The sequence below is a fragment of the Mauremys reevesii genome, linkage group 2, assembly GCF_016161935.1.
Source record: "Mauremys reevesii isolate NIE-2019 linkage group 2, ASM1616193v1, whole genome shotgun sequence".
In the NCBI taxonomy this organism is placed as follows: domain Eukaryota; kingdom Metazoa; phylum Chordata; order Testudines; family Geoemydidae; genus Mauremys; species Mauremys reevesii.
The window spans coordinates 90,362,946-90,375,851 of record NC_052624.1 but is presented as its reverse complement, the minus strand read 5'-3'; the positions used below and the strand labels follow the sequence as shown (position 1 = coordinate 90,375,851).

At 41.8% G+C, this 12,906-nt stretch overlaps 1 protein-coding gene across 9 annotated transcripts in view; it reads left to right on the top strand.

Moving 5' to 3' along the window:
* Positions 1-12,906, top strand: part of ELMO1 (engulfment and cell motility 1) — a 448,062-nt gene that overhangs the window by 428,304 nt on the left and 6,852 nt on the right. For 7 of the 9 annotated variants that reach the window (XM_039523397.1, XM_039523396.1, XM_039523399.1 and 4 more), the window contains 2 exons: positions 3,693-3,775; positions 10,823-10,900. In XM_039523397.1, the coding sequence (XP_039379331.1) occupies positions 3,693-3,775; positions 10,823-10,900 (161 nt within the window). Of the gene's footprint in view, positions 1-3,692; positions 3,776-5,978; positions 6,085-10,822; positions 10,901-12,906 lie in introns of all 9 variants that reach the window. The other 2 variants (XR_005593822.1, XM_039523400.1) reach the window with 2 other exon arrangements.

Sequence of the window (12,906 nt, the reverse complement as noted above, 5' to 3'; positions counted from 1 at the left end):
TATATGTGTGTGTGTGTGTGTATGTGTGATAATCATTTGTCTGGTGAAAAAAATTTCCCTGGAACCTAACCCCCTCCCATTTACATTAATTCTTATGCGGAAATTGGATTCGCTTAACATCGTTTCACTTAAAGTCGCATTTTTCAGGAACATAACTGCAACGTTAAGTGAGGAGTTACTGTAACTTAATAACCTAAACTTCTTAATTGATTAATAAAAATAAATCAGTGTAATACAAACCTTTGGGATAATGAAATCACAATCTTTGTTCTGCCCCCATCCCATAAAAATGTCTGGGTGCTGCTTTGTGCTGGCCTGGGAGAGTGACACACCTAACTGGAGTCACATAACAGTGGCATTTTACAGTCACATTCACTTATTTTCATTGCTGTACAGAATTGCCTCAAGGTTGTTTCGTGCTTTTACTGGAGTCCTTTGTCAGAATCTAGGACAGGGTTTCTGATCGTTGCACTAAAGCATTGGCGCTGGGAAAAGCTATTTGTTTGCTCTGCAGTTAGAGAAATAGGGCAAAAATATTACAGTAGCTTTGGAGTGAAAGATGAGGCAGTGAACCCCACTCTTGAACTGTGGCTCTAGTGACTGGGCCCCATCCTCCATAAAATTTGTATGTTGGATGACCAAGTGAATTAGATAGTGACAGAATTTGAGGGAAGGCCACCATTCCTTGAGTGCCACAGACTTTTCAGGCTCAGGGGGACACATAGATTACCACAACAGCCATTACATTAGGAATTAGTTTAAATGGAACATGAGAACAATCCGACTCATGTAAATAGAGCCCAATAATAAGGTGCTACTGTTCAAGACCAAGTGCAGTCTCCCTAGTTTTTGAGTCACCCTATTATATAATGTGGACTACAGAGATCTGCTACCATCCGAGTGTACTGACCTACACTCTCCTAGAAATAAAGATTACTGTGCTCTCCACATTCAGCTCTCCAAGCCTTCTTGCTCCTCCTGCCCATCCGGTGAGCAAAGGGGAACACACAGTGGTCCTTCTCTATTCCCATTCTCCAATGCAGAAGGGAGAGAACCAGTAGGGGAAAGGGAATGAGGGAAAGGAAAATGAGACTGAGGTGGCTTGTGGAGAGAGGAGTTCTCTTTGGCTGCTCACAAAGTTTGGATGAACTAGTCCCATCAGTTCTCAAAAATGTCTTCTTTCATATCCAGTTTGCTAGGAAACTTGGTCCATTCCTCCCAGATGAGGATCTAGCCACAATAATCCATGCATTGGTCATATCCAGGCTGGAATACTGTGACTTATTGTATCTGAAGCTGAATGTGAAGATTATGCATGGGCTCCAGCATAGAAGAGGTGAAAATGCAGCTGCCCACCTCTTCTATGGCTTAGGCCACGTCAGACCCATGCTCAAGATCTTCCACTGGCTCCCTGTCAGCTTTTTGTGCCAGTTTAAGGCAATGGCCTTAATTTTCAAAGCGATTAATGGATCAAGCCCCAGCTACATCAAAAACCAAATTTTGACTTATGAATCACCATGACAGCTGCATACTCCAGGGACTATACAGATCACAAAACCCAGGGCAAAGCATATGAGATCTGAGAACCAAAATTCTCAGTAGAGAGGATCCGGCTATGGAACAACCTTCCAGATGAGACCAGGTGAATTCAGAGCCTGACCATCTTTAGGAAATGTTACAAAGCCTTCAGTTTAGAGAAAGTCTTTTCACCATAAGTGATACTCACAACTCAGACACTCCCTTTTATTCCCAAAATCCTCCCAGTCCCTCAAAAAAACTACCCCAAGCAGAGTGTTGACCCTAAAAAGAGAAAAGTGCCAATGACTTCATGGAGTCTACTAGGGACTTTGCTACAGCTATCACTATCTTTGCTATGGGGAAGTTGCTTAGATACTCCAGTGATGGGTGGCACTATAAAACCCTAAAGTATACCGAAGGAGGAGAGGTTGAATGGAAAACCCCAGGAATAATTTCTGCTGCTTACAGTTTACTCTGTGTAAAAAAAAAATCCATTAAAATTACATTGTATTTTAATAGTTTGTGTTGTCTTTTCAACCATAACACTGTGAGTGATACAACAGCCTGTTGTCTTGGCTAGAGAAGACACATATATAATACATAAAATATGTTTTTCTGCTGCTGAGTCCATTGGGGGAAAACTGCATTCTCTACTGTTGCATTCCCGTTAGAGAGTTTCAGGGCTCAAGCAATGACAGACTTTCATGTTATTATTCTGCTCCATACAATCCTTTTCCAAAGTCACAAGATAATGGGTTATTTATAGATTGTAGAAGCTTTCTGTCATTCACTGACCATATTATATTTAGAGTATATAGATTTTCCATAATGTAATTACTGCCGGAAAATTGACTTCCACTTGAAGCACTGATCCATTTATCTCTGTCTTCTAGTGACCTCACCAAGTTTACTCCTAGAGAGACTGTGACAAGTGAAACTTTTCAAAACTTTTTTTAATGAATTTACTTTAAAAATGATTTTTTTTAAAAAACAGTGATGGTTGGGCATTCTAAGCGTTACATAGTTTCCCCATCAAAATCACAAGTGTGTGATTAAGCAGTCAGTCATTGATAAAGTGTAAAACAACATGAAAAAGTTATATCTAAATTAATAAGACAGATACATGCTATATGTTGTCTAGAGCAGTGGTTCTCAAACTTTTTTTTCCGCAGACCAATTGAAAATTGCTGAGGGTCTTGGCAGACCACTTAATGATCTTTCCAAATGTTGTTTGTACTGTTAGCTAACTATTGTAAAATGCTTTAGATAAAAGCGCTATATTAAAAAAAGTAACAACAATTAACATTTTTTTATTCTACAAATAAAAGCACACAACTCATATTTTAATATCAGTAGTCTTACCTTCCTAATGTGATGGATGTGCCCTCTCTCCTCTGCCATGGCAGGCCCTGAGCTGGGGCTGGGAAGGAGGGGATTCTCTCCCTCTCTCCCCCACCGTGGCAGCCCCCAACCTGGGGCTGGGAAGGAGGGGGTTCTCTCCCCAGCCACAGAGCTGATGCTGGGAAGGAAGGCTGTCTCTCCCTGGCAGCCGCAGCCCTGGAGCTGGGGAAAGTCACCTCTTTCTCTGGCCACTGCAGCCCTGCATGTTCCAAATTCCTCCCATCTCCTCTTCTCACTGCCTCCTGCCACTTACCCTCTATTCTCCTCGAGGCCACCACCTCACCTTACATGTGCATCTTCTCCAGGGTCCAGGCACCTAAGTAGTGGAGCCACTCTTGCGCAGTTCCATTAATTAGGTGGGTGGCCCTTCATTCTCTTGTGTGCGGCCGCCCAGGCGCGCACCTTAGAGGGAACTATTCACGGACCACCTGAATGGAGTTCGTGGACCACAGTTTGAGAACCTCTGGTCTAGAGGTGTGAGTGTACATAATCCCTATACACATCTACACAAAATCCATTTTCTATCAAAAGTCTCAACAAGAGGGAGAAAGCAGAATCCTAGTTCACATTTCCATCTGGACATGTGAAACTTCAATCCATTATGTTAAGGCTCAGTGATGCCTGTTTCAGTTGTTTTGCTTAGTTTCCTTTTTCACAGCAGACTCTGGTAATGGCGTAATAGCTGGAATTTTTGACACATCAGTTTTGCCTCTTGATTGACAGCACAGCTCTTACACTTTTTGGTTACACTCATTTTCTTTTTTTGACTGCAGTACCTGTGGCAGATATAAAAGCAGTTGTGACAGGGAAGGACTGCCCTCACATGAAGGAGAAAGGTGCTCTTAAACAAAACAAGGTATGGCTTTCAAATTATTATAAATGTTCACTCTGCAAAATACAAAGACTGTGAACTTGACCTTTCCTGGAATAACTGCATTCTGGCTTGCTGCAAATCCATTTGTATGTGAACACACACACACACACACACACACGCACACACTTTCTCTATTTTTCTGTCTTTTTCTGTTTTAATCTGGGACCATGTGAGTCAAATTATTAGACAAGCCTACTTGAGTGGGCTCAACCCTATGTTTAACTTTCATGGCATCTGTGCATTGTGATAATTGTGGATAAACACAACACATACGGAGAAGTGATCAGGAGTGCCGGCTCCTGCTGGGTTCTAGGGAGTCTAACAGAGTAGCAGTAACTAATGATGAGTGGCCTAATGATGTTACCTTCTGAAACATTATCCTCATTAAACAAATAAATTGTGCTTTCCATATTCTCTGATGAATCTGTCACTGCATCCCTGTCACACAGCAAAAATACAATTTATGTCCAGTTTATAGTAATTTCAGATTTCAGGTATGAAATGATGCTGATGAAAGGATGCCATGTGATATTTGAATTTTACGGAAGCAATGATGCATTCAGTGAGATTGAGAAGAGGAGGCAGTGTTCAGATCCAGATTAGGCTTAGGATATTTTTCAGAGTTTGGGGTCAAGAAGCTGAAGCTAGCGCTAGTGTTCAGGTTTCATAGTGCTAAAATCTTGGTGTTTGTTTTTGTTTTTTTGCTGAGAAGTTAATTCTCAATTATGAGAGCTTGGGAGATCCAATGATCTTGGGGAAATTATGCCATCTTTAAAGGTGGAAATCCCTGGCCAACAGGTATATTCATGAGTCTTCCATCAACTTGTGCTGCATATGAATTTCAGTGGGGGAATAAGACCCTCATTGCTTTGGATCTGACTTGAAACCACAGGGTTCTAGCCAGGGGATTTGAATCTGAATCTGTCAACGCCTGAAATTAGGAATATTTTGAAGTTCTGCTTTGGATCCACCTCTAGTTGTGATGCTTAGAAAGATTCTGAAGCATAAAATATTGAAAATAGGATTTCCTACTTCAGTAGTGTTTAATTTTGAAAACAAAATGTGTGTGTTTAATGTTCATGAAAGCACAGGACTAATGACAGATCTGGAGCCAGGCACCGTGGGGATGGGTGCAGTGAAAGCTTCCCCCCGTAACCATTGCAATGTACCTTTGTCTGTCCCTTCCCACCTCTGGTGTTTTCCTACAATGAGAAGGAGATGTGGACAGGTAGAGACAGCTGAAACTAGCTGTTCCCTCAATGGCTGATTCTAAGATACTACGCTGATGAGTGCAAGATGGCTGGAGGGACAGACCATCTCAAGCTCTGTTTGCGTATGTTTCCCACACAGGTAATTAGTATCAGTTGTATTTGGCTCATAGAGCAAAATAGTCATTTTGAAATAGAGTTTAGCCTCATCTTCTTTCACTATAGGATATTCCTAATTGAAAATGAAAAGCCTTATCAAATGAAAATCAAAACCAAACCAAAAAAAGAAAGGAAACATTTTCCTGGTTAATTTTCTGAATCAGAACACAAACACACACGTACACGCAATAGATTGCACACAGCTCCTACTTATTGCTGCATCTGAGACATCAACAGCATTTGGCTGTGGCAACTATATGATATATATAAAGTATTTTTAGTGCTTCCTTATCTTGGCATTCATTTGTCCACAAAAACAAAGACAGAAACCATACAGTGGGTGATGAAAATTTGTCATCTTTATAAAGCAGCAGTGTTTAAGTAGAGTTTAATGCTAAATAGAAGGGCTACAGATTTGTATGCCCTCAGCAGTCAGTAATGATCCATTTCCTAGGGTAAAATTGCAATAGACTGACATAAAGCTGCTAACCAAAGACGTGGAGGACAGGAATTGATAGGTAACATAATTACATCCATAGCTGTTGAATTCAGTTTTTGGTACAGACTGTAGTAATCTTTGTCATTACTCCTTTTATGATGTTGATTTTTCCATGTCCTCATTTTCTGCTTTAGGAATAACAGAATTTGGAAGGTTAGTTATTGTGTAATACAGACTGTATACACAATGTCTGCAACATTTTAATAGTCTGTGCAGAATATTGCAGCACTGCTTAGATAAATTTTAATTTAATTTAGTTTGACAGCTGAGAATGATGTATCAAAATCTCACAAACCCTGTTTTCTTTGTATTTACAAAGCACGGAGCATGGGTTGAAGTTTCACAGCTGAAGAGAGGATTTAAAAGGACACCTTCAGAGGAGAGAGAGAAAGAGAGAGAGCGAGAGAGAGCGAATACACATTAAGGTGCTTGCTATATATAATGTGTATTCATAGGCAGAAAAGAAAATTAAATGAGAGAATGACAGTGTTACACACAGGAATAGAATTGGCAGAATGTTCTTAACAGTAGCTTCATCATTTCTCCATTGGCCAACATCAGCCCTTATTCTTCCAGTGGGATCATTTAGAAATAAATAGGAACAAAGCTGAACTGGAATTTTGATGCCATATGAAACTGGAATGGCTTGATAGAAGCAGACTTGAATCCATGGTTGTTTAATCTTGCTCACTTTTTAAATTGGGTTCAATTTTTAAGGCTCACTATTAGGCTCATTTGTGCCTCTCATATAATATTAATATATTTTATGCAAATGAATTGTATTTGATTTAAAAGCCATTTAACAAGGAAGTATGAGAGACACGTTCATCTAGCCATGGGTATTCCCCAGCCATCCCTTCCATTTGCTGACTTGCAGGTTTAAGAACATAAGAACGGCCATACTGGGTCAGACCAAAGGCCCATCTAGCCCAGTGTCCTATCTTCCGACAGTGGCCAATGCCAGGTGCCCCAGAGGGAATGAACAGAACAGGTAATCATCAAGTGATCCATCCCCTATCGCCCATTCCCAGCTTCTGAAAAACAGAGGCTAGGGACACCATCTCTTCCCATCCAGGCTAATAAGTTCATGGAGAATAGGTCCATCAATGGTTATCTAAATCTTTTTGAACCCCATTGTAGTTTTGGCCTCCACAACATCCCCTGGCAACGAGTTTCATAAGTTGACTGTGCGTTGTGTGATGAAATACTTACTTTCGATTGTTTTAAGCCTGCTGCCTGTCAATTTCATTGGGTGACCGCTGGTTCTTGTGTTATGTGAAGAAGTAAATAACACTTCCTTATTTACTTTCTCCATCTGTAGAGAATTTTTAGTGAGCAGAAATTAATTTACTTACTTCTCCGTTCTTCAGAAACATCTGTTCTCTTTGATTTCTCCTTGGTTATCACAGAACAAGAACACCAGCACACATTCTAGGTAGTATACGGTGGAAATCATCCTGCCCTGGCATTGACTTAATAGGCCTGTGGTTCCCAACCTGTGATGTGGGCTGTAGGAACCATGAGACCACTCACAATGAGATGGAAGGACACTCACATGGTAGTTTCAGCTGCATGTGATTGCTTGTGCTCCTCAGCCTTAGGCAGTTGCAGCATAACAATTAACCAGTAGCAAATCTGATCATCAAAAGCTGCCCCGCTCCCTGATCCGGTCTCTGATTGGCCTGCACGATGGGACCAGGTATAGCAGCCAGAGAGGCAAGCAGACATTGTGGGAGAGGAGATCTGCTCACATCTCTTCTGTAAAGGATTCCCCATGAGGCTGAAGCAGGGAGTGGCCAGTAACTTTAAGCAGAGTGTTCACACTCTATTTCAATGAGAGAGACATCTCTGGTTCCAAGCATTGATTCCTCTTGTAAATACAGGAAGGGGCAGAGAAGAATTCACCAGGGAAGAAAGGAAGAGAGAGAGAGGGAGGGAGAGCAAAACCAGGGGAAAGGGAGAAGTTAGAAGTGATGAAGGAATGGGTGCAGGGGAGGAAGTGAAACAGAGTTGGAAGTAGGGAGAAAATTGAAAGGATTGTGAGAGAAAGGATGGATCTAGGACAGAGAGAGGAGCTGGTGGAAAGAGTTAGAAGGGAGAAGTGAACACAGAGAGGTTGAGAACTGGGTTTTTAGAGGGAGGCAGAAAGGGAAGGAGATAATGATGAGAAAGTTTAATGGACTGAATGAAACACTGAAAGTAAGACAGCAAAAAAAAGACAAAAGAGACAAAAAGGCAAATGAAAGAACATGGGAAAGAGGGAGAGAAATGAGTGATAATAGAGCAAAATGGGTGCAAGACGTGGCAATGACTGCAGGGCATGGCATGTAGGGATATAGGTAGGAGCCGGGACTGGATCCATTACCAGTGGGGTCTTCAACCCGGGTGGCGAGTTGAGGGGGAGAGTTAGCTGGAGAATGTTGAGAAGGAGATATCTGACAGAAAGGCTGAGCTTGGAGCATCATACTGTTTGTTATTGGTTCTTTCAATCCCCAGTCCTATGTACAGGATTTGTTGGTGACCTTCTGGAAATTCAGTAGCTTCATAGTACAGGCTCCCTCCCCGGCACATTTTATTTCACGACTTGGCATTTTCTGATGTCAGTAATTGATAACACTCTGAGAGGAAATAAGGCCAGGCTTGTATGGGCAGAGGTAAATTTGGTTCTGGCATGCAGTCATTACTCTTAATAAGATACGCTTAAGAGACATGCCTAACACAGAAAATAACTGCATGAACTATAAACAATTTGATAGCTGAGTGCATCTGTAGAGCCAGGAGCTGTTGCTCCCTCTGGGAATTAACCCAGAGAGCTCCTTTTGTATGTTCTAGAAATACAGCAAGTTTGAGATAATACCCACACCCTGAGGAAAGCAAGAATTTCTGCCATGTAATACTGAAGTTTCAGGTCAACCAGAAAGTATGTATAGGGTGTAACTTAAAGTTTGTAGTCCAGATTCTGGTCTTGTTACACCAGTGTAAATCTGGAGTAACTCCACTGAAGTCAATGGAGCTACTCTGGCTCTGTGTACCTGTGATCAAATCTGGCCTGGTATATTTGCTATAACCACCACAGATTTACAGTTGTTTCATTATTGATCCTCAATATCGTGAATGTTGGAAGCAGTGCTCCTGTAGCTTCTAGCAGTGTAGGAACAATTGTTGTATGCCTCTCTTCTCTCCTTCTTCAAGAGAGCCTGTAAAGACAATCAGTGTTATAGGGCCACTGACCAGGAAACAAGGGGGTAAAAAGAACTGGGCCAATGATATGGAGGGATATATTTCTGAGTCCACCAAGTAGAGGCTACACTAGTCACTTCACTAATTACTGTTAGTGTGTGGTAAAAACTAGTCAGAGTTGATATTGAGACATGCTACAATAACTGATATACCACATCTACTTGCTAGTTTCAGCATATGGAAATACCACAGTACCTTAGATAGCAGTGTGGTCACTGTTGATAAATGCTGACTATTTATTTACATAGGCTGGCATTTTCAAAGGAACTTGATTCCCATTGACTTTCAATAGAGGTTGCATGCTTAACTATTTCCCTTAGGCTCCTTTGAAAATTCCAGTTCAGATACATAGGGGAGAAAATTGATCATCTCTTTCCAACCTCCCCCTCAAAAAAAAAAACTTATTTGAGATCTGTATAACTGAACAACAAAAACAGTAATATCTCAGATAGATGCATGGGAGGAGCTAACATTTTTTATTTGTAGCACTATATGCTCTCTAAAACCATTTGAAATGGAAATAAGAATGTGAACCACATTGAGAAACTTATTAATTTATCCTTATTATTACAGTATTTGTTAGACACCAATTATGTACCCAGTGTTGTGTCGGAGTTTATAATATAGCTCTAGAGCTTACATGAACTTGCAACAAGTATGACCTGTTAAACAAAAGCAACAGCCAGATTTTCTACACACACACATACACAGACCCCGGCTGCTCAACCCAAAGATCTTACAATCTGATTAGACACACAGATGTGGCATTTTTGAAGAGCAGAGCATGGAGGGTAGGAGTTATTGCTAGTAGGTTTTGTGGGACTCCTGAGTTCTCAGAAGGGGTTGAAAGGAGAAGAGGTAGGGAGTTAGCACCTGATTTAGGAGTCTGTACAATGCAGAGAGGACAGCATGGAATAAGGCACTGAATCTGAAATGGGAAGGAATTGAATGAGGTAGTGAGGAAAGAAGCTTGGGCTGGAACATGAGGAGTGGGGGAGCGAGAGTAGAAGAAATGAGGGTAGAGATGTAGGCAGGGGGTGGAGTGGTGGAAAAGTTTGAAGGTGGTTATACTGTGGGGCAGAGTCTTGGGGGCAACAGTGGAAGTGCATGTGAGGAGAAACACACAGGTAGCTTTTCACCATGTTTCTGCCTTCCTTCCTTATATTATTCAGGGCAACTCTGTGTAGCTACAGAGCTGCTTTATGTTACACCAGCTTGTAATGACTCTCTAAAGGGTGTTACAATAGTGGGAAGCACCAGAGTGCAGGTCTGTTTGAACCCTCCCATCCCCAAAATGTCCCCTACACTGGTGGGAGTGGGCCCTGAGAGGAGGGTAAAGAATCAGCTGTGGAAGCCTTCTGTGCTCCTTGGGGATTTCCCTCTGTGTGGTTGGATCCAAACCCGCACGGGACACATTTGCCTCTTCTGGTTAAGATGGCATCAAAATGGCAGAAATCTCCTGAGAATGGATAATTCTGTAAGATTTCTGGCACCAACGATGGCACAAATATCAGAAAATGAATTGTCCTTGTGAGATATCTGTCTTATGGGGCTATGGCTTTGTGAGGTTTCGGTGTCTCTGATCTCAGACCCTAGCCATGGCACAGCTCAAACCAGAACCCAAACTCTAAGCTAAGTTGGAACCTCACACTGTCCCTGCTACTCCGATTTTTAGCCTTGCCTAAGTCCCATTGGCACCAGTATTGGTTCTGTTGTCAGTGTCTCTTGTGATATGCTGGCACCATGGCAGAATTGGCCGGAAATGAAGTAGCATTTCAGGTGAGTATCATTTTATTCTGGTGCATATGGTAAAGTATTTCAGTTTTCTTCCGAGTTGTTGGCAGGGAAGAGAGCAAGGTGTGAATGTGTGACTCTTTCTTATGGACTTCTAATATGGGTTTCTTTATGACTGTGTTCTTCCAGGAGGTGCTTGAGCTTGCTTTCTCTATATTGTATGACTCAAATGGCCAACTGAATTTCATCGCTCCTGATAAGCATGAGGTAAGTAGAGGTTAAAGTAAGGGGAAACAAGGGTGAGATGGGGTGGGGTACACAGCTCTCCCACCTCTATAAAGATTGTAAGTTTTCAGGGACAGTCTTTTTGTTCTGTGTCTGTCCAGCATCTAGCACAATAGAATCCTGGTCCATGAGTGGAGCTCCTAGGTGATACAGTAATACAAATAATAATAAAACAGAGAGAGACCTCTCCCTTGTCTCCTGTTTTGGGAGGGCTGTGCTCACTCATAAGTCCCCCCTTCTCCTTTCCTGGTGTGGTAAGAGCTCCTCTTCTTAATTCAATCTACCTTAATCACTGGAAAGTGGGTAATTCTCCCAAGTGAATACAAATAAAACTTCAATGTTCTCCTGTGTGACCAATAATCAATTCATACAAGATTACAGAATAATCAAGTTAACCTCAGTATAACATCCCTGGCCTGTACTATCAAGACTGTTAAACACCAACAGGCATCATCAGCTAGTCTTGACCACACTCCCATACCATCAGTGGAGTTTATGGATACAAACACATTGGCCTTTTATGCAACTGAGTGGCACATCCCCCTTGTTCTCAGTTTAATGTTGTTAAGCATGCCGCTGGCACATAACACTATACATTCTGCTGTATCCACTATGTGTGATGGGACAGAGCTCTGTGAGCCAATGGTGCAAATAAAAAAGCAAAACAAAACAGCCCACCCCCAAAGAAGCATACACCTTGGAAGATAATGGTCAATTTCCAAATTGAAGGTGGAAGCATCACAAATGATTGTCTCAAAGTATTTGGGATTTCCAGATATAAACTTAGAAGGATGCTTAGCACAAGAAAGGACAACTAAAGTGCATTAGGTATGCAGCTTTCACATTTGCAGTTCTGGCTAAAATCTTTCAAACAGACGTTAATTCAGATAGAAGCTCATTTGGCTTTTTCTGAGGATTAATTTTTCAACGTCACTTAGATGGTTTTTCGTTCCAGGAAGTGATTTGATGGCAAATCTTCAGTTAAGAGAAGTTAACAATAACGTTTCTAGAGCTCCCAAAGCTTCAGCTACTGCAAAGAGTGATTGTTTTAGACAAGACGTAGTGCTCTTCAACCTCTAGACTGGACTCATGCTGGGTTCTTTCTGCCATAAATTCTGCAACAATTTAATTATAATCCATGTTGGCTCTTAGGGGCAAATTGTCACAGAAATTAGTAAATATTTCAGTTACATCCACCAGAAAATGCAGCATATGACTACTGCCATCTTCTAATGAACTAACAGAGGCCTTGTAATCTTTTCCTAAACATCCTCCTCTGTTTTTACCTTCAACTTTGTCCAGCTCATTTAAAACAAAATTGGCATGCCTGAAAAAGTCTGTGTTTGTGACCAGAAAAGCAAGAGCCAGTGTCAGGGCTGGGCCGTGGACAGCCAGCCTGCATGGATCAGCTACCAAGTTGTGGTGAAGAGATGAGTAGCGGATGGGGGGTTGAGTCAAGTCAGGATGCTAGGAAGCAAGAGTGAGGCTCTGAATTGCAAACAGGAGGCAAGTAGCAGAGTCAGACATGAACCGGGTGTCGGGTTCACAGCAAGGCAAGGTCTGAAGGGGGAGGAAGCAGGCAGCTCAGACCGCTCCCTGTAATGGTTTCCTGGTTTATATATCAGCATGGGCCAATCAGCTGGCTGCAAGGGGCTGCCACTCAGGCCCTGCTGTAGCGTCACAGGTTCCCCCACCAAAAACCCAGCCTAAATTTCTGCTGGTGGTACGGAAATGTCCTAATTGGTCTTAATTTAGCAGTGTTAACTTAACTTAGCAGTGTTCCCAACTTTTGAGATTTCTCTCTCAATATTTGGTGTGTTTAAAGGCTTAAAAACCAGAAAGCAAATAAAATGAACCCAATTTTTTAAACTCATGATGTCTGAGCTACCATCATTGTTTTGGGGGGCCTGACTCATGATCTCTTAAATTTGGCAATACAGCTTAGCCATCTGTCAAAGCTCATTGCTGTCCAGCGGTCTGAACACTTT